The following is a 25,374-nucleotide window of genomic DNA, read 5'->3' as shown; positions in this document are numbered from 1 at the left end:
AGTGGTTGATTCAGACCAACCTGGTGAGGTTTTAGATGGACCAAGATGGGAGACTGTCACACATCCTTTTTTAAGGGCCAGAAACCCACTTTCATCTGCTTTTGATATTTACCCTGATATGATGGATAGCTGGGCTGAGATCACCAGTTGTGCTCTGGGAGAGGATTTGGGCTACGTCCTGCCGGAGGAAGGTTGACCTTGCCACCTTTTCAGTGACCACGGAGTGTTTTCCTCTTTTTTCAGAACATGATAGAGGAATGTGACACCACAGCAGTGACCTCCTTGATCCAGTCCTATCTCCCAGAGGCTTATCTCAAGGAGGATATTGGTGGAGAGCTCGTGTATGTGCTTCCCCCTTTCAAGTCCACTGTGTCAGGGGCCTACCAGGCCCTTCTCAGAGCCCTGGACACCAGCTTGAATGATCTTCACCTGGGCTGCTACGGGATTTCCAACACAACTGTAGAAGAGGTACGAGCTCAGGAGCTGCTGGATTTGCTGAAATGTCATGGAGATTAATTTCACAGCACTGTGTGGCTCTGCTCTCTGGGCATGTTAGAATTACGTGAGGGTTTCAGGCAGGGAGGAAGGGGGGTTACACTTAGGTGCACATGAGTGTGTAGATGCATCTATAAATCTATACACATACTAATGCACTGTCTCACCTTGCTGACAGCCTTTTCATGTTTTATCCAGAAAATGAGGCACTGAAGTTAAGACTGAGGAGAGAGTAATACAGGCACCTTTCTGCCCATGGGAAATCACTGGTCAAATAAACACATTTAATTGCATCAGAAATAAAAAGTAAATGATGAGCAGTGATGACCCATGTCTTGCAGAAGGGAGGGAGGGAGATTGTTACCTTCCTGCTCAGAATTTCTTGCTTTCTTTTAAGGTGTTTTCCTAAGGCATCAAGAATCAGTTGTACATCATATGCCATGTGCAGTTGTACATCATGACCCATGTGCCATGACTGCACACTCCTGGCATGGAGGCAGTGGGTTTGTCAGGAGCTAGAGGGTGAATATCCCAGGGAAACAGGTTTGAGTTTCCACTGTTGCAGCAGAACAGAGACAGGAGGTGAAAAGGGGTTGGATAACAAGCTTACATGGAAAAAAAGTTAATATCTCTCATGGAGCACAAAGGGAGTAGAAAGAGGATTGTAGTACATAACTGCTGCACCAACTATAGCTACAAAGCAAGAGAGTGGATTCTGGTAAGTGTTTTAGTAAATGGAGTCATTTGGAAAAATTTTCCTTTATATTTTCTTGCTCCATAGGTGTTCCTCAATCTGACAAAAGAGCTAGTGAAGGACCATCAAGAAGATGTTGCACTGCCCCATCAGCTGCCTGGAGTCAGTGGTCACACTGGTGGTGACGAAATGTCTCTGAGCACAGACACCTTCACAGAAAGAGACGGTACTCAATCACCTACAGGCTTTCTTCCAGATTTACTGCAGATGCAAACACCGACAGATGGACTGATTAGAGTTCCTTGACTTCTTTCTTTGTTGAAAACCACATTTCACCCAGCCAGGAATCACAAACCCTATAAATCACTGGAAATGCAGCACTCATCAGTCCTTTAGATCCCTTGCTTTGGAATAGTCTGAATCACAGGATAAATTACTGAAGGGGTTTTGTTTGCATCTGCCTTCCTTTAAATTGATCCAGGTTTTAATTTAATCAAATGCAGGATGTGGGTGAAAAAGTAAATGTGTACCTCTGAAAGTAATTGTCATAATAGATGTTAGAGGATTATTTCCCCATAGCTAGTAGAATTGGAAAGAAACTTCATGGAAATCCCTTAGCTTCTTGGAAAAGCAGCACAGCTCTGAGCTGGGTCCTCCTTGATGCTTTTTGATGTGCCCCAGACACTGCAGTTTGGTAAAGCAGCCCAAGGGAGCAGACAGTGGGGTAAATTCAGAAAAGAGCCAAGCTACACCACTATCTCTGGAGGATTGAGACCTCCTAAAGATGGCCCAGCCCAAAAATGAGACATACCTGGCTGCAATGCTTACACTGTTTTGTACTTATAAATATCCAAGGGACAACATAGAGGTATTTTTGTACTTCTCAAAGCTGACCTGCACTGTAAATGTTACTGTAAACAGTCACTCATGTAGAAAAGTGTTTTGTTGCACCCTTAAAAAAGGCTGAAAAGGATTTGCTTCATGGTGTATTATACAGGTTAATATTTCATAAAGAAGAATAGGTGGCACAGGATTTGGCTCTGCTTTTAGTATACTACAAAACCTGTCCATGCAAGAGGCCCAGAGGCTTGTGCTTGTTTTCTTATTTCAGGATTAATTCTGTTGTTTGTTTTTCTGAGGACTTGCTTTTTAAATTACGAAAAATTTCAGCTTGCAAATCTAAAAGAAAAATATGTTTCCCCTGTAAATTGCAGCTGGGTAGGAGGGATGTAGGAAGGAAAGATGGAAGCCTGTGTTCCTCTTGCAAGGTGTCACGCTGAAGGTCACTACACGTACACATTGAAATTTAACAAAATACTGATGTTCCATGAGCTTATGACTGGAATGCCGTCCCACTCCTGGTCCTGTGTTTGCTCCACCTTAGTAGTTTGGATTTGCCATCTTGTAAATGTGTGCAGGAAGCAAAATACCATCCCAGAGTGCTCCTTAACCATCATAGCATAAATGCTGAGCCGTGACCAAATGCCATCCTTTGTGCCCAGACCAGCTCCTGATCAGGTCCAAGAGCCTGCGGGGTTTGCCGCTGCTGCTGAAGAGAACCTCAGCCCTGTTCATCAAGAGGTTCCACCACACCCGCCGGGACGTCCGCGGCTTCATCGCCCAGGTCATCCTCCCCGTGCTCTTCGTGATGGCTGCCATGGGCCTGGGGACACTGAGGACCAAGGAGACCGAGTACCCCGAGCTGCTGCTGTCCCCCTCCCTGTATGGCACGGCCGACCAGGCAGACTTCTTTGGGTGAGTGCTGCTCCTCGGGACCCAGAGATGCCTTGAGAAGGCTGACCCAGAACAGAAACTAGACAGAGTTAAAGAATAAAGCAAGGATTTATGAAAAAGCCTCAATGGATCCATGTTGGGCAGCACAAGAGCCCAGCCAGGGCTGCGCCCCAGCTGAACCCAAAATGGTCACAAAATGGAGACCGGTCACGGGGTCTTTCACTTTTATAAGTTCATCTCCATTTGCATATTGGAGTTAATTGTCCAATTATAGCTTTAGGTTATGAAGTCCCATTCTCCTTGTTTTTCTCTCCCCATTCTGCCATTGTTTGTGCTCTTGGGCCTGGGATTTGGATCATTTGTCCTTGGTCCCCTGCTAGAAAAGGAATTGTTTTGTCTCCCTACTCTGAAGCGAGCTCACCATCCCCTAATACGAAGCTCAGAAGTACACACTAAAGCAGCACAGAATCTGAAAAATATAAAAGCTAAAACCTGAGGCATCAATTCATAACCCTTCAGGGTTATTTCTGAGCACAGCCAGTGTTCTAGACATAGGACATGTAGTTATGTTGTGCAGACAACACAGAGAAACCCTGTTCCCAAGGGATCTCTGAGGAGATGGCTTGGCTCAGACCAGAAAACTTCAGAAAAACCACCTTTCAGTTGGATTTAACTATGAAATGTCTGAGGAATGTTCTTGGTGTTTCCCATTGGAGTCCTTTAGCCCCATAGCAGCCATAGGGATTTTCTTAATGTATACATATATCCTCCTTCCCCAGTGTGAAATGAGGTACTCACATCAATTGACTCCAGTATTGCAATTCTGGGATCAAATTCTAGCCATCCTGTGAGCATTTCCCTCCTCTCTGTCAGCACAGGATTTGCTTTCCTGGCCAGGCCATGCTGGTCCAGGGCACACAAGCAATTGGAAGAGCTTGTGCTTTTCCAGGGTTGTTAGGATGCCACCACTGAATAATTTCATTCTCCTTAAAAATCCTGTTACCAAAACAACTGTAGTTGGTGTCATTTGATTTTCATGTTGTGAACCTCTTTTTTTCTCCACAATTCTCAGCTCTAAGTCAGAAATACAAAATTTAGCTCTAAGGTCCTCTGCTCTAGATGTACTTCCCAGGATTCCTCATACCTTTCCACTTCAGTCCTTCTGGATGGGGGAATGAGCCAGAGCTGCATGTCTGAGTCCTCTCTTCCTAATGTTCCCTGCTTTTCCTTTTGGATCATTGCCAGAGAGCTGGGGCAGAACCAAGGACAATCTTCTTGAATGGTCAAAACCAAGTGGATGTCACGGATGAGGAATCTGATTGAGACAGGGCTGCAAGCAGTTCCTGGAAATTGCAGTAGATTTTTCTCCCCATAAAGAGAAACTTGATTGTCCAAAAGTATCTTGCTTGGATCTAGTTGAGGGAAGATTATGCATCCTCTGCAACATCTAGAGGCAGCAAATCTCTGGAGTAGCTGAGGTGATGAGGGCTCCTTTTAAACCTGTGTGACTGTCCTCACGTACTGCGTGTCCTTCAGCGCTGCTTCCACAAATACTCAATTATTCAACATCTTAAATCCTGTTTCATTCAAACACAGTTTTCCTCTGCACAGTAGTAGTGGAAATTCTTTGAACCTTCTCCTGTTTTCTGTTTTTCTTTGTTAATTCTTAGGAATTTTAATGAAACCACAGCTGCTTTAGTTTCTTCGATGCTGGCTTTCCCTGGGACAGATAACACGTGCATGAACGAAAGCAATTCGTAAGTAGTTCTTGGGGTTTTTTCCACTTAAACTCCAAACCTGCAAGAGAATTGGCATGACACTATTAGCCATTAGACCTTAATAACCATCTTTGATCATCAGCAGAACTCTCATGGATTGGACTCCTGCATTATTAGGAGTGATAAGGAAGCAGCTTTGGTGATGGCAGGATGCCAGGATGAAAACAAGCAATTCTCCTCTCTGGGAAGAGGTCCTTGCCGCCTCAATAATTCCAATTATAACGTGAGCCCACACAGCAAGTCCTCAGCATGGTGTTTGTTACCTCTATCTAGGAGCTGTGCCATGAGGCTTGGTTTGTTTTGGGCTTTGCAGATAAATTCTCAGGATGGTAAAGTCCTGGGCAGACATGAACGCTCATGCAGGCAAATATTTACCCTGGGTGTTTGCAGTGACTACCCAGGCAACACAGCCCATCACAGGAGTGCCCAGGGATTGCCACAACAGCCCTTATTTCTGGGTAGGTTTCAGATGCTTTTGGCCTCTGAGTGACAATTCCTTGCACTGTCTACTGTAGGAATGAAGTGGTGCCTGGATTCCATCTGATAGCTGAGCAAATCCAGGCACAGGGAGCAGCAGGGAGGGCTCTCTGCCAAGGGGCACAGGAAGCAGCAGGAGGCTGGGGATTCCCTGAACCACGCAGAGCTGACAAGAAGCTCTGCTTTTTTGCTGGAGCTGCCCAACTGCCAGCCTTGCTGTCATTAAACATGACAGCAATTAGCTTCATTTGCACACCTGAGCCTAGAGAGCCTCAGAGGAAAATGTGTTCCTTTTCAGGCAGTGTCTAACAGAGGACATGCTTGGCCAGTGGATTACCAGTGGAAACCAGAGAACTAAGTATTCTGCCTGCAACTGCACAGATGGCATCCAGGTAATTTGGATAGATACAAAAGTGAGGAGCCTTGGGGGATAATTGGGGGCCTGCCTTGTTTGTTGGGAGTGGTTTTATGGGCTGACATGATGCTAAGGGGGACTCAGCATTCCAAGTCCTCTTGTCTCTCTTTGGCCTTGTTCAATTTGCACACTGGATAGCCACTGTCTGCAGCAGTCTGGGGACAGGAAAGGAAACAGCATCCTCAGAAGAATCACACCCTAACATCCCTGCCTTGCTTCCCATGGTGGGAAAAGGTTTAATGGTGTTCTTGAATGTTGTATGATTGTCCCTTTTGACAGAGGTGAACATGCGTTCAGGAGGAAGATTTCATCTTAGACAAGCACTACATAAAAACACAGCTACTTTTGCTGCTTGCTCTTCAGAATTTAAATTTATGCAAAGTCTAGATCTGTTCTTTGTTCTAAATATTAATGATTAATAATACTAATTATTTGCATTACAGTGGTACCTGCAGAGCCAGATATGGGTGCTGGTGGGATTTGCCTGCACATGGGGAAAAGGCAGAGTCTTCCCCAAGGGTGTTTTACAGTTTAGTTTGGGGTTGAGCTCTCCTCCCTCCAGTGCTGCTCACCTGTCCTCAGTTTTTGCCATAGCAAATAAACTGATGGCACAATGTGATGCCTTTTAACTTAAAGAATGTACTCTAGCTGAACGTTTCTAGTCGTTCTTTAAAACACAGCTATTTTGTGCAGTTTTTTGGAGATGCATTTAATTTCCCATCATTAAAAGTATTGGCATAATTTCTCCAGCAAGTTTGGATAATGTTCAAAGCTGATTCTCACCTCTAGCAGGCACAGGCAGGTGTTCCTCAGCATGGAGGAAGCTACTTTGTGTATTCAGATGAACAGATGCACAATGGGGGAGTCCAGGTCTTTTGTTATGGATGGGCTGAAGGAAGAAGCCAACATGCTGTCTGGGAGGACACTTCAACCTCATGAAACACTGATGTGACTGGCCCTCAGCATGTTAAATTACATATTCAGGACTAATTCAAGGTTTCTCTGAAGCCCAGGAAAACATTTCTATGACTGACAGTAAAGCAGAAATGTAGAGTGTAGCTGCTGAGAAATGGAATATGAGAGTTTGAGGCCACCACAGAGTTTTCTGCTCTGAGAGTTGTTTTGCCCTTTGCAGTTGTCTGTGCAGTCACTCTGCTAAGTAGGATCAGCCTTAATTCAGTCAAAATCTTCCTACATAGCATGAAGCACATTTCAAGGTCCCACTGATGCCAGGGGAACTGAAGGGTAGATTTAAGCAGAGGTTGTTTCTAAGCATGTCCCTGGATGTGTTTGGGACCATGTACAGTGATGTCTGCTGTGTGTCTGTGCACCCTGGCTTGGGAAGGAGCAGCCTCTGCAGGAATGGGGCTCAGCACCAGACTGCTGCCATGGCAAGCTCTCAATCTTGTCCTAATGTGGTGGTTTTTAGTTAAAACACAAACACTAAAGTTTTCCTTTGTTTGTCTCTCCTCAGACGTGTCCACAGACAAACTACACTCCCCCTCACAGGAGGACCTTCTCCACACGGACACTTTACAACCTGACAGGGCACAATGTGGAGACCTACATCCTGGCAACCACCAGAGACTTCCTGCAGAAACGGTACAGCACAAACCCCTCCTCTCTGCTGAGTGCCACTGGGAGCAAGGCAGGACATCCCACACCTCTCACATCCCCTCTGCCTGAAGAGCTGGCAGTGCTCTGGCAGGGGTTTAGAATCTGGTGAAAGGAGCTGAAGTGTCCTGCAATCATGGATAAAAGATAAAGGCTCCTGCAAGTGCTCTGCTTGATAAAACAGATCATAGCCTGGGGATAACATGTCAATCACCTGGCACATTGGGGCTGGATCTACAGCCAAGCCTTTGTCTGACTCAAATCTTTAAAAAGAGGAAAATCTGACACAGCCTGTCATGAAGTAAACCCTGGGGAGAGATTTTCCTCCAGATTTGACTCTCTGAAGTCTCTGTGTGTGCTTCACTTGGAGGAGTGCATCCATTCCAGTGAGAGCAGGGCCTGAGCGTTTCCTTGTGCTGTGGGGTGGGTCTGGGCTCTGCCAGGCAGTTGCACAGCAGGGCTTGGGGCAGAGGTCACCTGCCACTAAGGCTGGCAGGAGATGTGTCCATCTGCCCCTGATAAACTGAGCTGCTCATCTCCACAGTCAGAAGCAGCATCTCACCCCGGAGTGGCAGGCACAGCTCAGGAGTCCACTGGGCTCCAGGGTCTTCCTCAAACGGAGGCTTTCAGCAGTTTTGTGACACGGTTGCCAAGCTTCTGGGGTTTTCCCCCCAAAGAAAGGCTCCCAGGGGAGAGGTGGCTTGGCCCCATACTGGAATAAGCTCTCTGAAGTCAGGCTGGAATTGCCTGGGGGGGCAGTGGCACGTTGGCATGGCCCATCTGAGGGAATCAGAGCTTTGGGATGAGGGCAGCAATGCATTTCCCTCTGGTTTTCACTCAGGTATGGTGGCTGGAGCTTCGGGCTGCCTTTGACAGCAGATCTGCAGTTTGACATCAAGCCAGTGCCCCCCAACAGAACACTGACTAAGGTAAACAACCTCCACCTGCTCATCCTGGTGTGGGAAGTGGGGGATTCAGGAGAAACTATGTCAAGTTCATGGATATTCCAAATAAAAAAGCAAAACCCTCTGAAATCTGCAGCTTGGCATGACAAAGATACTTGTAGTTCATTTTCTTTTCTCTCCCCATTCTTCTTTATTGGTCTCATTTCTCTTGCTAGCAGGAGGCAATTTTTCTGCTGTCATAATTTTATTATACAGAGGTGAAAAGATCAATTAGTAGCACCTTTATCTCATGAGGGGATGTATGTACTATAACAAGGACTGGCTGGCGCATTCTGATATGCCAATTTCTCTGGTTCAGCTCAATGAAAATGTTGTAAAGCAGCAGGGCTAAAATGTGAGGTAGTTTGTACAAGTGAAACAGGACAAACACGTTGTCAGCAATAACTCCCAAATTGTTTCAATTTCTCAATTGTGTACAGGTGTGGTACAATCCTGAGGGTTATCACAGCCTCCCAGCTTATCTCAACAGCTTGAACAACTTCATTCTTCGAGCCAACTTGCCAAAAAATGAGACTTCCAGATATGGTAAGTGTCCCTTTACTTCTCCCCTTTGGAGGGATATCCTGGTTCTGCTGAAATCAATGACAACACTTACCTTCACTTCAGTGAGGCCTTTTCTTTATTCACTGTTCTGCAATTCCTTTCAAAACAGAATTGAAAAGCATTAATAAATCACAAAGTTCATTTGTCTTAGTCAGAGGCTCAGGGGAGCTGGACAGGGAGGACCCCAGCTCCTACGTAAAATGAGAAATGCCAGCAGTTGCTGATTGATTTATTGCCTCTCCTGGTACTGCAAGGGCTGGCTCTTGATAGGCGCCCATTAGTTATGCAGAGAAAAGCTCTGCTAGGTCATCTAGGGGTGGGTTAGATTAGGAAATTTGAATATGTCACCCTTCTGCTGAGAGCAGCCCAGGGTGTGTGGGCATCTGTGTGCCTGGGTTTGAGTGAGAGTGGGAAGGGCAGGATTAAGTGAGAAACATAATTTTCAGCTGTATTTCTGCTCTGACACCTGACATACACAGATCCAAGGGTTCTGATGGCCCATTCGGTGTCCTTATAGCTTCTCCTCCATAACACACTGCAGCAACCCAAATTCCTGCTGGTAAACCAGGGCACCCTTCCCTTTGCAGTTTAGCCTCTTTCAAAGTGCAGTGTGGGCACAAAGGTGTCTGCAGGTGTGTCTGCTTCCAGAGAGGGCCAGGGTGCAGAGACGATAGAGAGATTTATCTTGAGAAGTCTTACACAGAGATGTCTGGGCTCTGCTCTACCAAGAGCAGCAATTGTGTGCAGAAACACAAAAACCCTCCTGACTGACTTTCTTGGACCAGCAGTGCCCCTCCAGCCATGTCCTGGCCAGGCCCTGCTCATCTCAGAGGGCTGCTGTCCCTGGTGACACAGGGACAGGTGGCAGTGTCTCTTGGCTCACAGGACGTGTCTGAATTGAGCTATAATGGAACCACGCATCTGGCCTGAAGCTTTGAGTGTGACACCCTGAATTCCAGCAGCAGCAGATGCTGATCACAAGTGGCCCCAGTCTGTGCTGCTTCCCAGCTCACTCCACTGCACCAAGACTCCCCTCCCAGCCAGCTCAGCTCACAGGGAGTGACACCAGAGCCTTGTCCTGGCCACCCCTCAAACAGGGCCTGGCTGTCCCCTCTGGGGTTTGCAGTGTGCCCTCAGCTCACACATCACAGCTGCCCAGAGAGGAGACCCCAGCCAGGTGCTTCCAGCAGCAGGAACATCCCAGAGCAGCTGAATTATTAAGCAGTGAAGCTCCCTGCTCTGTCTCTCTATTCCCAACACATGCTGTAGCAAGAGCAAAGGCAGGAAGCTCTTGTGAACAGCCAGAAAGTTTTCACAGGGTAAGTTTTATACCATCAATATAGCAATTTTCTGGGGGAAAGAATAGCAGCAGTTTTTATTCCATCTGTTCCTCTGCTTACGTGTTTTTAGAAAGAAATGCTAAGTAGCAAATGACCAGACAGACAATTCTCTGCTTCCCACTAATCATCCAAGCCAGAGAAGGGGAGAAATGAGTGGATGAGGCTGGTTCCCCTGAGGTGGAGTAAATCCAGTCTGAAATACAACTGAAGGCACGTTCCGTGGGGTGCGCTCCTGGCAGCTCAATCGAGTTGTTGTTGTGACAAATAAATGATGGTTTAAGAACCATTGAAATGGCCAGATAAAAGTGTGTTGTCACTTCAGCAGTCAGAAAGAGGTGCCAGTCCTGCTTTAGAGGTTTGACTTAGACTGGGTATATTAAAAAAAAAAAACAAAAAAAACATAAAAAGCTTTTTACCCTGTCACTAAGCAAGTCATAATAGCTTTTGACTTCTATATATTGTGCTTTGTCTTCTCTCAATCCCAGCTAACAAAAAAGGAAGATGCATTGAAATGGAAATTTTGACTTCTAGCCTGAGCTCCAGTAAAGGAAAATGGCTTTATAGTGAGGTATTAACAGATTAGACAGACGGTATCTTTCTTTCTCTCTCTCCCTTTTGGAGAAGGGAAACATCTCCTGGCTGTTTGTATGGCTTTATCAGCAGTCCAAGATTTTAATCCCATTTCTCTCACTGATGACAAGACTGAGGTTTGGTTGGGCTTTTTTTTCCTCCAAAATTAATTTCTGATTAAATCCTCCCTTCCAAATTCATTTGTTCAGTATGACATTTGGTCAGCTAAACCCTCAGGTTCCTCCCTTCTGGTCCCCCTGTCAGAGTGCCCATTCTTAGGGAAAATTACCCAGAATAATTCTTCATCACATCATTCTTAAGGTCTGCCATCTGGCTGTAAGAAGTTTAAATTCCATAGGTGGCATGGTATAGAAAATCTCTGGATTTAAGAGCAGCTGGAGGTCCCCCAGCACTCCCTGAGGCATTTTCTTAAGTGTCAAAATATGAACTGAGAACCTCATTTTTAGGCACATAAACATGGGAACCCTTTCTCAGGCTCTGGAGTCATCCTGGGTGGGGCCAAGGCAGAGACCTGCACTGGAGGTTGGAAGTGGCCCAGCTGAGCCCCTCTGTGCTCTTCCTTTTGCTTTTGTGGGCACAAATTGCCTCCAGGTATGGCAAAAGCACTGTGGTGAACTGTGGGCTAGGTGCTCATTTTGGAGAAGGAGTACTTAAACCTCCTCTGAAGACACCTGCACATAAGCAGAGAAGTTCTCAGTTGCAGTTTGGGCCTGATACAAACCCATTTTTAATGGATTTTTTTTTTTTTTTTTAACATCACAGGGGACTTAGCAGTGTGATAATTAGACTTTTGCTAGTAACTGATCAAAATACTCTTTTTAATTTTTTTCCCTAGCTTTTTAAGACAGAATAGTTCACAATGAACTCACTGCCACACTGGGGGCAGAAGGTGTCTGTAGCTTACCTGGGTTTCTGCTCTGACCTCCACAGATCCCATATGGACAGACATCCATCACAGGCAGGTAGCAGCTGAGGAGGAGGGCAGCAGGGAAAGATTTGTTCCTGGTGAAAATAAACCAAATGGAACAAGGTGGGATCACCAAACTGCAGCTTTGAAACAGAACATTGATCACTTGGAAGGTGTCAGTAGTGAGAGATCTCAGCTGGAATGCACAGTCCCACAGGCCCTTGCCTGATTTGGGGTGTGGGATGGGAATGGTGCTGGCAGCCAGGTAGGTGTAGGAACAGGGCCAAGGGTTTGAATTTCAGATCTGCTGTGCAGCCAAGTGAAGGCCTACGAAAAAGGAGGATGCTCAAAATTCTGCCCAAGATCACACAGAGATGACAGAGAAGAAACACACTTTTGATCTGCTTTTCTTCTCTTTTCTCTCAGTTTTCTATGTTATTTCTATGTCAATATCAGGAGCTGGTGAAGGAAGCTTTAATTTGGATACATTTTCAATTTTTTTTTCCCATAGGTATTTTCCTATCAGCTCACCCATATCCTGGAGGACAGAGTCAAGAACAAGTAATGTAAGAAGATTCATTTGGCTGATGCCTGAATTTTTTAGCTTTAAATGGAGCAAACCAGCTTATTGCAAACCATAAACCAGCCTAAATTACTGGATATCTTTCTCTAAGTGATGAAACTGTCCTCACTTGAGTTCATTCCCCCTATATATGAATATTGTCCTGCTTGCCATGAGAGCTGGGGATTCCTGTGGGGGTTTTTGGTAGGATCTCATGGAGACCTAGAAGTCACAGTTACAGTCTCACACATTTGTGGGCATAATAATACTACTAGTAGTAGTAATAATAGTAATGGCATCATTTTCCTTTTGGCCCTTCCACTCCATGCTGGGGTCCAACAGTGCAGCTCAGTTCTGTGAGTCCCTTTGGGAAATCATTGCTTTGATAATTACCATCAGCAAAGGGAGCAAAGAAAGCAAGAAATTCTCCTCTGTGAGGGTGGTGAGGCCATCTCTGGAAGTGTCCAAGGCAAGGCTGAACAGGGCTTGGAGCAACCTGGGATAGTGGGAGGTGTCCCTGCCCATGGCAGGATGTGGAATGGGATGGGCTTTGAGATCCCTTCCAGCCCCAGACCATTCCAGGATTATAAAAGATGCTGTCCCAGAATCAGGACCTTATTGCTTCTAAACTCTAACCAAGCCTCACAGTGAGGGAAATCTACCACTTTCACTCACCAAATGCATCTTTGTCCCCTTTTTTCCCAGGCTCAACAGTTTACTGGACATCATAGTGTCCATGTCTGTTTTGGTTGGCTACTCCATCACCACAGCAAGCTTTGTGCTCTACATGGTCAAGGAGCACCAAACCAAAGCCAAGCAGCTGCAGCACATTTCAGGCATTGGGATGACAACCTACTGGGTGACCAACTTGGTTTATGATCTGGTAAATAATTCACATTCCTAAATGCACCAGGGGGAGCATTACACAGCACAGGGGGGAAAAAGGTTCTTTATTTAAAGTTCTTCTTACTGCTACCAAGAGTGTTGTGTAGTAATTGTTCTCCAAGGCACTGGGGACGATCAAATGTGAACTGCAGCACTGGATTCTGCTAAGCACAGGCATTCCTGCTCTCTGGAGTGTGTGTAAAACACCCAGCACATTTATACAGGAGCAGCACAGAACAGGCTGCAGCTTGATTTCCATCCCAGTACCCAGCTGCTGCTCTGACAGCTTGCAGGGCTGGATCTGCTGTCACCCAGGCTCCACAAATCTGGGGTGAGGCTTTGGGGCTCGAGGCTACAGCCAGTCTGGGAGCCCTGGCTGGGACAGCAGCAGGCATCCCACAGCTGACACAGCCCTGCTGGGCAAAAACCCATCTCTGGCTTGAATGCTGTCTGTAAGAGTCTGTGTTATAAAGTTTTTAAGCCAAGGAAAGGTACAAATGCAGCCTTGCAGGATCTGAGCAGTTCCTTTTCATGGTGCTGCATAGATGGACCTTGTTGAGCTCCCAGCACCTGTGCTGCATTCCCTGGCATAGGTGTGTCCTTGTTCTTCCTGAAGTTAAGTTTTCTCCTGGTGCAGAGGGTTCATGGCACTGATGGAAAGCATTGTTGGGCCCAAGGGAAAAATGTTTGTAGTGTCTGTAGGCTGAAGTGCTTTGTGTCTTCTGCATTCCCTGTGGTGCAGGGTGTCAGACCCTCACACAGGGAATGGGCAGTGCAAACTCGGCTCCTGAACTTGGACATTGCCAGCTGGGCTGCAGTGGTGACCAGTTCCCCCTAACCCATAAATTTCTGCAGATGCAGATCTGCAAGTGCCTAAAATCCCAGTGATACCATTGCTTCCTGAAACCAGGAAATCTTCAAGGGCATTTGGGGTGACCTGGCCCTCTTTGGGTGCAGGGAGGACCAAGGGCTGGAATCCCATGGAAGTGCCTGCCTGGAGGGGCTGCTGAGTGCAGGCAGCAGCACAAGGAAGGATCCCCTGCCCTGCAGGAGGAGTGGAAGGGGTCCCCAGGCAGCAGCCCAAGGATCCTCTGCCCTGCAGGAGGAGTGGAAGGGGTCCCAAGGCAGCAGCCCAAGGATCCTCTGCCCTGCAGGAGGAGTGGAAGGGGTCCCAAGGCAGCAGCACAAGGATCCCCTGCCCTGCAGGAGGAGTGGAAGGGGTCCCCAGGCAGCAGCCCAAGGATCCCCTGCCCTGCAGGAGGGCTGGAAGGGGTCCCCAGGCAGCAGCACAAGGATCCCCTGCTCTGCAGGAGGAGTGGAAGGGGTCCCCAGGCAGCAGCCCAAGGATCCCCTGCCCTGCAGGAGGGCTGGAAGGGGTCCCCAGGCAGCAGCACAAGGATCCCCTGCTCTGCAGGAGGAGTGGAAGGGGTCCCCAGGCAGCAGCCCAAGGATCCCCTGCCCTGCAGGAGGAGTGGAAGGGGTCCCAAGGCAGCAGCACAAGGATCCCCTGCCCTGCAGGAGGAGTGGAAGGGGTCCCCAGGCAGCAGCACAAGGATCCCCTGCCCTGCAGGAGGAGTGGAAGGGGTCCCCAGGCAGCGTGGCCCCAGCCTGGCTCGGCAGTGCACAGCAGGGAGGGTGGAGCCGGTCTGTGCCTGCCTGCCTGCCCCGGGCTCTCTCCAACGCTGCATATTTGTAAATCAGCCTATGGAAAAATCCCCAGAGTCCTTGCACAGTCGGTATTCAGCGGGCTGAAACTAATCCAGCGCTCTCAGCAACTTGATATTTCTCAGTGAATCCCTGCCAGTAAATTCTGCTAAATCCTGAAGCTGGGGAGGAGAGGGAGCTCTCCAGGCAGACATTTGGTAGGTCTCTGGCTTGACTCAACACTATAAAGACTAGATTTACAGGGCACAATGAAGTGGTCTGACTGCAAGGCTAACAGAAAACCCAAAGGGGTATTTTTCATTCACAACCTTTTTTTAAGGTACTTTCTGCCCATACTCCTCAATGGTGAGGCTTTGCCTATTCAAAGAGGCTTTGTGGGAATTCATCTGCAATTCATCTGGGGAGAATTGAGAGCCCACCTCTGTTTGGTTTCCCTAGAAAAACCATTCCCTTAGAAAAAACAAACCAAGCTGCATTTGTGGGACCAGATTCAGTCCTGTCATTGTTTCTTCTGTATGGTTGTAGGAAGGTGTTTCAGAGCTGTTGTCCTAGTAACACCTTTTTAATATCATTTTGCAGGTACTTTTTATGGTCCCTATTGGACTCTCAGTAGGAGTTATTTCAGCCTTCCAGATCCCAGCTTTCTGCAACAACCGTAACTTAGTGGCAGTATTTCTTCTGCTGTTGCTCTTTGGGTAAGTGTGGAGCTTAGTTATTTAAATATCACTGCACAGGGTAAGGAACTGGATCTTGCAAGCTGCTGCAGTCTGAGATCCAGGGGGGAATACATGGGCTTTTCTCTTCAACATGCACTTCACAAACAATGACAAAGTTGCTCCTTCCAGGAGCAGGGAGGTGAAGCATTGTTGTCATGCCTGCTTTATTCAAAGCAATCCCTATGTGAGATACAGAAATATTCAAGGTCCCAGAAACAGCCCAAGCTATAAGCAAATGCTTGCTGACCTCTTGCAAAGTTCAAGAACATTTTAATATCAAGAGAGCAAAATTAAACAGCAGTAGCACAATTCTGGAAAACTTAGGCAAACTCTTCTTGGCTTTGAATTCTCCAGGCCCAGTCTCTTTGTTTTCAGGTGGGGTTCCATGTGCAAAGTATTTATCATAAACTTCTTCTCCAAGTTCTAATAGGCACAAAGGCATTTTTCCTTCCTTTAAGCTCTGTAATGTGGAAATGTAGTTACGTGCCAAAACAGAACTGTTGTGTTCCAACTCTGGGGGTGTTCAAAGCCAGGTTAGACAGGGCTTGGAGCAATCTGATCTAGTGGCAGGTGTCCCTGCTCATGGCAGGGGGTGGAACTGGATAGGCTTTAAGCTCTTTTGCAACTCAAACCATTCAACAATTCTGTGATGTTTGATGTCTTCAATGGTTTGTTTTCAAAGTAGCCTTTGAGTTACCATGGTTTTCTCTGCACTGTTGGTATTTATAGATATGCATCATTTTCCTGGATGTACCTGCTGGCTGGGCTTTTCAAGGAAACAGGGATGGCCTTCATTGTTTATGTCTGTGTCAACCTGTTCTTCGGCATCAACACCATTATCACTCACTCTGTTGTGTTCCTGCTCTCCCAGGAAAAGGCCACAGACCAGGTAGGAGCCCCACAAGTACTGACCCTGTGGTGACACTGCAGGAGGCTCCTTGTGGGCTTGGTGGATTTGATCAGGTCCGTAGCAGCTGGACACAGTCACAGGATTTCATGGAGTACCCTACAGACAGGACATGAGTCACATGGATCTTGCTTGTCTGTAAATCTGCACCCCCAGCAAAGAAGGGGATGATGGTGACAGAGCGGAGGACATGAAAAGAAAGGGAGAAAACTGAGGACTCTTTCTATAACCACCCTGGTGATGGAGGGCAGGAGGTGGTGGAGATGCTTGATCAGAAGTTGTTGATGGACACTTCAAACCATTGCTGAGTTCTTGCAGCACGAGCTGTGGGGAGTGACAACTGAATAGCACTGCCCTGAGTCTGACATGTGCTGCAGTTAACCCAGCACCAGCTGTCTGTCATTTCAGACTGTAATGTAGTCATCTTCTCCCTGCAAGGATGAAAAACAACCCAGAGACAGTGATGATTCCCTAAAGTAAAGCCCTCTCTTAAACTGAGGGAATGGCTGGGATAAAATGCACACCTTACACTTAGATTTCTTTTTTTATGGAGGGAAATTACAATAGCTGGGCTGGATTTTTTTCTCTCTATCTGGACAGAGTTTGTTCAGCACCCCCTTGGATTTTAGGGAGATGCAATTATGATCACCTTTCATCTGTGCCCCAGTGGCAGGGAGTCAGTTCCCTTCCATGATAATTTAGTGCCTCTCCAGTTTGCTTTGTGCACTGATCCTTTCTTCTGCTAGATATGTACCAGAGTTCTTTACTGTGAGACTGTACTGGACTGTTCTGCTGTGAATTAGCTGGAAAAGCCCTTCTATGTCTGGAAAAGCCAAATCTTTTGGTTTATGGAGATGTTTGTCTTAGGAAAACAGACGGGGCAGTGCTCCAGGGGAGCAGGCTGTGCTGCACAGATTAGGGGGGCACAGTGGCAGGACTCAGCTCTCACTCATGGGTGGGTTCTGTGTGCTGGAGCAGCAGCAGGGACCATCCTGGGAACTGGCTGCTGTTTACTATGGGTGATCACAACCTCGGAGCTGCCTGTTGACTTTTATGACCTTGTGCCTGTGAAACGAGCTGTCTGCAGAGCTCTTTGCTCTCAATTTATCTCTGCTGAGACACAGGCAAATCCCAATGTAATTGTTACACTTCAGTCCCACGCTAAAACCTATAAATTTATTCCATGAATAAAAGCAGTGACTGACTGTGCTGCTCTTTGTTTTTTTCCAGGGCTTGCGTGATCTTGCTGAAAATTTAAGGCATGTGTTCCTTCTGTTCCCACAATTCTGCTTTGGCTATGGCTTGATTGAACTGTCTCAGGATCAGGCACTGCTGGGCTTCTTAAGGGCCTATGGAGTGGACTACCCTGACAAAACCTTTGAGCTGGACAAGACCACGTCCAAGCTGCTGGCCATGTTCATCCAGGGCACCGTGTTCTTTGCCATTCGACTCACAGTTCACGACAGGATGGTTCAGAGAGTCTGGAACAACGTCCTGGAGTAAGTGACATCTGGAGCCTGCCTGGGAACAGCCCCAGCCACAGCTCCCTGGTTTCATTCTGGGCTCCCGCACCAGCACTGGCAATTATGCAGCCCATAAATTTCCAGGACAATTTGTGAATGTGGAGTGAGTTTTCTCTGGCAGAAGTCCTGGTAATTAGAATATTAACTAACAGAGGTGTAGTTTACAGTCTCCTGGTAGCTGGTGCTGGCTGGCACTGCAGCCCTGGGCTCAGGGTTTGGTGGGTGGATGCTCGGCTGTTGGTGAGGGCAGTCATTCCACTGACAACCTCCTCTCTTTGGCTGTCCCCATCTCCTCTGCCCTGGGTGCACAGAGAGGAGTGAGAACATTCCTGTCACCTGCATTAGGAGTCTGTCCACAAGGCAGGACTCCAGCCCAGAATATCTGCTGAAAAAAGAGGGGAAAAATACAGGCAGGGAGAGAACACTATCTGAGTATTGTGTGCATGCCCTGGGATCACCATGGGAGGCTCCCTGGGATCTATCCCAGGTGCTGGCTGGTGCTGGAGGATAAGTCCCTCTCTGCCCTCCCCCAGGTTCCTATTTAACAGAGTCCATGGCAAAGCCTCCCTTCTGCCCCCCGTGGCTGTGGAGGATGGGGATGTCCAGGCTGAGAGGAGCCGGGTGGAGTCTGGCAAAGCTGACTTTGACGTGGTGCAGCTCCAGAACCTCACCAAGATCTACCACCTCCCTCACAAACGCATCACAGCAGTGAAGAACATCAGCCTTGGGATCCCTGCTGGGGAGGTGAGCGAGGGGAGAAGGCTGTGGGCACCTTCCCGTGTCACTGTCATCTTCTGTAATGGTTTGTTCTGCTCTGCCCTCTTCCTTTCTTTGCCTCATTTATTGATTCTTGGGGTTACAGCAGTGACGAAAGGTTCCTGGTACATTTGGGATGTCAAGTGACAGTTTGAATGCCTTAGAAGGAGGGAAAGTGGATGGGAATTGATGGAGCTCTATATTCAGAGCAGAATGTCTGCATGCTCTGTTTGTACAGTGCAGTCTTGGGGGGGGTCACTGGGGATCACCAGGTGGTAAATGAAGACAGCAGAACGTGTCCAGCTGAAATTATTCACCTGAATTGCATGGGAGATGGTGAGTCAGGCTTATCTGCTTGTGTTATCCCACCAGGGGAAGACAAATCACTTCAGCTGAACACACGTTTTCATTAATCAGAACCTAAAATTAACTCCAAAGAAAAAAAAAACACTTTGGTCATGTAGTGCAGTTGCCTCCCTTAGAAGTGAAAAGACAGGAGCACACAAACCACCTCTGAGATCCAGAGGAAACTGGAGAGCAGATTTTACCTCAGGCTGTGCACCTGACTTGTGGGGAAGTTTGGAATTAATCCTTGGCACCTGGCTTATTTTAATTGCCTGGGTCCCACTGAGATGAAAGGACAGTATCCTCACATGGACACTGTGCTATTCTTAATGGCTGAGAATTATTTATAAGCCAGGACTGGCATCGAGTGACTTCTAGCAAAATTCACCTTGATGCTGGTGGGAATTCAGGGCACCATTCCCCACCTGTAAGCAGAAGCTGTGGCCGTGCACTGCAGACTGTGCACAGATCCTGTTCCTACATGCACCAAGGTGGGGAAGAGCCATGGTTTGCTGTGCATCCCCAGCACAGGAGGACTTTCACATCAGCTGGTCTGTACTAATGATGGCCAAATAACAGTAATTATCAGCACAATGGAGATGGCTGATGCAACACACAACTGCCTGTATCCAACCTTAACAATAAAACGTGGGTTTTATCATGACATGCTGGAACTACATTACAGGAAGACAATTCTTCATTCTTTAAGCATTTAAAGCATTAACATAGTGCTTTGGTGATGCTATGTGACAAAAACCTTGTGTTGATCAAGGGTTTAACCAGTGCCAGCTCAAACCTCACTCGCCCCATTCCCAGGAGCAGTTCTGTCCCTGTCAAGGGGAGGCTTGGCACAGATGAGCTGATGGGGCTTTGGCCTGAGCTCCTGCAGAAATGCAGTAAAAGGACTGACTCTACTGAGTGGAGAGGCATCCTTGATTCTTCACCATATTAAACAAATGGTGCTAATATAAGCTGGAGTATATTGCACCATAAACAACCTCCATTATAACACTGGGATGCTCTGAGTTCCTCTGGCAATTCATCTTGCTCAAGGGGCTGGAAAAAGAAGGGGCAAGGTGCACTGAGCACCCATCTCAGAGCAATATTTCTGTGTTACAAATACAGCATGTTTAAATTCTGACTTTTCTTTCCCAGTGCTTTGGCTTGCTTGGTGTGAATGGAGCTGGAAAGACAACAATCTTTAAGATGCTGACAGGGGATATTGGAGCATCCAGTGGAAGGCTGCGGGTCCAGGATCATTCTGGGTATGATTTCTGGGGAAGCAAATCAACCTGAGAGCAGTTTTTAAGGCTGGGTGGCAAAGGAAAAGAAATGTAAAAGTCTGAAATAAACCACTCAAACCAGAGCAAAAGTAAATAAGCCAGGGAATTCATCCTTTGAAGGTGGCATGGTTGCTTCCTAGGGGGTTGCATTTTGGTGTTTGTTCCACTTCAGCCCATTGCAAATGGGATCAGGCTCAAGATCCTCAGCAGTGTGATCCCATTTCTAAGCCAGATCTGGAGACCAGCAGGGCTCACCTGAAAGCTTTCTTTAACAGGTGTCGTCTTGGTGGCAGCTGTGCCACCTGAGGTACTGCCAATAACTGGAGAGCTACATACTGGACACACAGCCTCTGCTGAACTGGGGCCCTGAAGGCTGGAGCTCTGCATCCACTGCATTTTCCTTCAAGGGTTGGGGAAGCGGGGTAGGGAGTAGGAGAAAGGGGTTTTCTCCCTCCTGTTTGATTCCAGAGTGCACTGGCAATTCAGTGTGTTTACAGTGATGTGCAACCTCCTTCCACAGGTCCTTGAATGACATCAGTGAGGCCCACTGGTCACTCTTTGGCTACTGTCCTCAAGAAGATGCCCTGGATGACCTGCTGACCGTGGAGGAGCACATGTATTACTATGCTCGGCTGCACGGCATCCCGGAAGGGGACATCAAGGGAGTGAGTAACAAGGGGTTTGACTTGCAGCATTTTTGTCATTTGGAGCCTTTAAATTAGTCTTTCAGTAGATACATGTGTGGTAATCCATGGCCTGGATGTGTTGTGGAAGCTGAACTCTTGCTCCCCAGGTTGTACTCCAGCTCCTCCACCGGCTGAACCTGATGGCCTACAAGGACAGAGTCACCTCTATGTGCAGCTATGGCACCAACAGGAAATTGTCAACTGCTCTGGCTCTCATTGGCAATCCATCCATTCTGCTGCTGGTGAGAAATGGGGTCTTGTTGAGGGAAGAGGAGCAGGTCCTTGGGCTGGCAGGAGAACTTGGACAGTCTCACAAAACCTCCTCAGGCACAGCTTAAGGGACACTACCCACGTGCCCATGCTTGGCCTGACAACAGAAACCATCACAGGACAGTTCAGGTTCCAGCAAACACTCATCTTTTCTTTGAGGGCATAAGAGAGTCTGGCAGCATCTTCCAGAAGTCAAAAATAGACCATATAGTCACCAATTAAATTCTCCTAGTTCCCAGCTCTGTCTTGTTTTTTATTTCTATCAACTTACTTGCACAGCCTTGCAAGAAAAACAGCAGCCAAGGCTCCAAAACAGTAGGAGAGCAAAGGGGCCACTCTCCTCAGAATTATAACATGATTGCTTTTTTAGGTTTGGCTTCCTGTCCTGTCTTTCACTTGAATTTCAAGTTCTTCCATGGGCTTACCCTGTTGGTAAAAATGTACATTTTTGTGCAGTTTTCCTACTTGCTGTGTACTGAATGTGTGCAGACCTCTGTGAGCAGGATTCCCAATATTAAGTTGGATACCTAGTGTACATAAACATCCCTTGTCCCAACTCCTATTGAGCCTAGCACTGCTGCCTTTACTTCTGACCACCTGCCAGTGCTCCTGCTGCTCTGTGAGATAAAAAATTCTAAATAAAAATACGATGGGGGAATTCCCTCTGTACTAACTGCTGCTTGAGCCCAGGGTTGTTTACCTTTTGAGTGCAAGTTTCCATCCAGTCCTGTCTTTCCCAATAGGATGAGCCAAGCTCTGGAATGGACCCGAATGCCAAACGCCACCTTTGGAAAATCATCAGTGAGGAAGTGCAGAACAAATGCTCGGTGATACTCACGTCCCACAGGTAGGGCTGGGCTGCTCTGCCTCCCTTTTTGGAGGCAGCAGAAGTGTGGAGAGACACATCCCTCACTGGTCCTTGCACAGTTTCAGAGCACCAAGCTGGGACAGGTTTGGGGGTTTGTTTGTGGCTGAATGTGGTATCCACAGACACCCTCTTTAGGGAAGATCAGTGGTGTTCTCCAGTTACTTAACCATATTTCTTTACCTTCTCAATGACTTACTCGAGTTTCTTGGTTGGTTTTGCAGCATGGAGGAGTGTGAAGCCCTCTGTACCAGGCTGGCCATCATGGTGAACGGGAGTTTCCAGTGCATTGGCTCTTTGCAGCACATCAAGAGCAGGTCAGTAAAATAAACCTATTTCACTTTTACTGAACAACCTCTGGAGTTACTCACCTACAGCTCTGAGTGCTCAGAACATGAGACCTGTGTTATCAAAACAATGACTTTTCCTTGTTCATGTCCCTTATACACACCACTGAAATTCTGTGTTAACTAATGCACTTTCTACTCTCTCACAGCCTGTCTACCAGAATGTGTCCCCCAAAGTATATCTGTTCACTGCCGCAAATGAGAAATGCGTATTAGGGTTGAGCTTTGGTTTTATTAGTTATAACAATAGCTCAGCTTCTTACTAAGTTTCACTCCAGGTTAACAGCCCTGACCCCATTCAAGCTGCACTGTGCCTGAATTAGATTTCCCCAAAGAGGCTGTGCAGCACTCTCAAAGGAGTTTCTTCATCTGTTTTTCTCTTTTTCTACAGTGTAATTGTGATTTTTCTTTTTACCCTAGATTTGGAAGAGGATTTACTGTGAAGATGCACCTAAACAGCAGCACAGTTTGCACTGAGAAGCTGACAGAGTTCATGAAGTCACACTTCCCAAATACATGCCTGAAGGTAAGCAAGGCAAATGCCTTCAGGGGAGGCTTTCAAAATCCCTTCAAACTGAGCAAGAAGATCCTTGCAAGGTGGATGTCTTGTGACATACTGTGCACGTAGATCTGAGCTCTCAGAGCCACACTTGTCACTGCTTTCAGCTACACTTTCCAAGGGCTGGAGCACTCCAGTTCCTGGTGGCTGAGGTAACATCAGCCAAACAGCAGCAGTGACCCTGTAAGGCAGCTGTTAGGTGACACTCTGCCCTGGGAATGCTCTTCCCACTGAAGCCTGGAATGGATGGAAACCCCCTTTAGGTTCAGTGGGTATTGAGATGCTGCCAGTACTTCCAGTAACTAAGTAATTGTAAAACCAGAGTAACTGAGTCACAAATCCCGTCCATTGTCTGTAACCCAATCTCTGCATGAATCAAAACTGCCCACCTGGAGCAGGAAAATGCTATGGCCACCCTGGAGCCTCCAGCCTTGCAGTTTAGTTGTGCTCCCGCAGTCACAAACCCCACAAGAACTCCCGGTGGGTAAATACTGGTCACTACCAGACAGTAAGATTCAGAAGGCACCACAGCCCCTGCCCCTTCATCCTCCTGTGGTCCAGCTGTTGGATCTGTTGGCTTTCCCCCACCACTCCTGTCCCCACAGGATCGGCACTTCAAGATGGTGGAGTACCACGTCCCGGTCTCTGCAGGAGGAGTAGCCAATATATTTGATCTCCTGGAAGGCAGCAAAGCAGCCTTCGACATCAGGCACTTCTCTGTGAGTCAGACAACGTTGGAGGAGGTAAGGAATTAATATGTGAGGCCATCCATTTAAAACTGCTAACAGGGGAGCAGAATGATGGTTGCACATAATGGACTGCTGCACACAATAGACTACAGTTTGAAAGGGATTTCCATCTATATTCCTCCTGGGGGTACTTTATCAGCACTGCTGCCTCCAGGTACCTCTGCTGGTGCTAGGGAAACACACAGAGGAAGCTGCCTGCAGTATGAAGGATCTGTTCTTCCCTCTGTCACTGCTGATTTCAGGAGCCTCGTGGGTGTGGATGAAGGGCAGGACTATGAATCACCCTCAAGTCCAGGGCTAGGCTTTCCACTGGTACTGAAAATATGCATAATCTCACTTTTCAACTTGGAAGTTCATTTAGCATTGCTCCAAACTTAGCTTTGGGCTTCATTCCATTATCCCTTGGAAGAACATTCCCAATGGCAACAAAATCTCATAGGGAGCACATCAGCTGAAGGGATTGCCACAAGAATGATCCAGAAGAAATCCCCCTGTTGAGCATCAGCACCTGGAATATTAGGTTTGTCCCAGACAGAGGAGCAGAGCTGCAGCCCTGTAGTGCTGTGGATTGTGACACAGCAGTCTGGGAGGGGATTTCCTCAGTGCTGCTTCAGTAAGGGGCAGTGGCTTGGAGAGAAACAGGCAGGCAAAGCACAGGAAGCCCCAGCTCAAATTCTGTGGGAGGACAGCTTGGCTCTGTGAATATGCAAATGTGATTGCAGGGAGTGTTCTGGTAAGAGTCCTTTCTGTATTCATTAGCTGCTGTTGAAAGGAAGGCTGTTAGGTGTGATTTCACACACCTCTCTCTACACTCTGCAGTTGTGTGTGCACAGATGTCAATTACACAGAGACAGATGGGTTTATGAAGTAATCATGGGACTGTATTACAGTGTGATTGAAACGAGCCACTGCATGGGCATTGCCTCACTGGCTCCTGGGGAGCCTGAGCGGCAGGACAATGAGCTTCCACGCAGGAATGTCTGCCTTTGGATCCTGGGTGGTGGTTCTGCAGTACAGGAGTACACATCCATTTATTTACATGAGCCCATAGAAGCCCAACAATTTGCAATTCTCAAATTCAGCGTGAATCCATCCCTGAGCGAGCTCTCCAGGCTCACAGTCAAATGAGCAGCCATGCCTTTTTTATATTCATTCGTGCTATAAATTATTTATGCTGTCACATACTGAGTGTTTTCCTTTAAAATTCCAGGTTTTCATCAACTTTGCTAAAGATCAAGCAGATCCTGATGGCGCGGACGCAGGTCCTGATGTGACGCTGGACAGCTCTGACACCAGTAGCCAGGCTAGCACCATAAGCTCCATCTATTGAAGGGATCCACCCACACGGGATCATAGAAGCTGGGGAAAAGACCTGACAGCCCCTCCAACCCTGTTTGAAGTGATTTTAGGGTGATGGGGATAAGCAGTCCCATTTTCTTAAAGTACTTTGTTTTTTGATATGTGCTTAATTAATGTCACTAGGAACATGGTAGGTGTTTGAGACTGGCACTTGGTTACAAATCAGATTGGTCTTTCCACAGGTTCTTTCCCCCCACCCCCAATTCTTGTGTTATGATCACTGTAATGGCTGTGAGGATTTAAACAGCACCACCTGCTGCTCGTGGCTGTTTGCTTGGAGCAGAGGAAATGTAGGCAGTGCAGGGTGTCTGACCACAGAGGAAAGCCCACGCTCCACTCCCTGC

General features: G+C 47.3%; 1 protein-coding gene across 1 annotated transcript in view; it reads left to right on the top strand.

Moving 5' to 3' along the window:
• Positions 1-25,031, top strand: part of ABCA12 (ATP binding cassette subfamily A member 12) — a 78,926-nt gene extending 53,895 nt beyond the window's left edge. Inside the window, exons 33-54 of the mRNA XM_077785195.1 lie at positions 244-468; positions 1,277-1,415; positions 2,692-2,944; positions 4,594-4,680; positions 5,477-5,570; positions 7,068-7,195; positions 8,049-8,136; positions 8,592-8,697; positions 12,065-12,119; positions 12,821-12,998; positions 15,245-15,360; positions 16,111-16,270; positions 17,519-17,787; positions 18,345-18,555; positions 20,068-20,177; positions 20,716-20,860; positions 20,989-21,123; positions 21,895-21,998; positions 22,241-22,333; positions 22,784-22,889; positions 23,528-23,665; positions 24,882-25,031. Of these exons, the coding sequence (XP_077641321.1) occupies positions 244-468; positions 1,277-1,415; positions 2,692-2,944; positions 4,594-4,680; positions 5,477-5,570; positions 7,068-7,195; positions 8,049-8,136; positions 8,592-8,697; positions 12,065-12,119; positions 12,821-12,998; positions 15,245-15,360; positions 16,111-16,270; positions 17,519-17,787; positions 18,345-18,555; positions 20,068-20,177; positions 20,716-20,860; positions 20,989-21,123; positions 21,895-21,998; positions 22,241-22,333; positions 22,784-22,889; positions 23,528-23,665; positions 24,882-25,001 (3,060 nt within the window). The 3' untranslated portion in view covers positions 25,002-25,031. The remainder of the gene's footprint in view (positions 1-243; positions 469-1,276; positions 1,416-2,691; positions 2,945-4,593; positions 4,681-5,476; positions 5,571-7,067; positions 7,196-8,048; positions 8,137-8,591; positions 8,698-12,064; positions 12,120-12,820; positions 12,999-15,244; positions 15,361-16,110; positions 16,271-17,518; positions 17,788-18,344; positions 18,556-20,067; positions 20,178-20,715; positions 20,861-20,988; positions 21,124-21,894; positions 21,999-22,240; positions 22,334-22,783; positions 22,890-23,527; positions 23,666-24,881) is intronic.
• Positions 25,032-25,374: the final 343 nt, after the last annotated feature.

The sequence above is a fragment of the Lonchura striata genome, chromosome 8 (genome assembly GCF_046129695.1).
Source record: "Lonchura striata isolate bLonStr1 chromosome 8, bLonStr1.mat, whole genome shotgun sequence".
NCBI classification, from domain to species: Eukaryota; Metazoa; Chordata; class Aves; order Passeriformes; family Estrildidae; genus Lonchura; species Lonchura striata.
The sequence above is the reverse complement of the archived record's forward strand: the minus strand, read 5'-3'. Positions and strand labels throughout refer to the sequence as shown.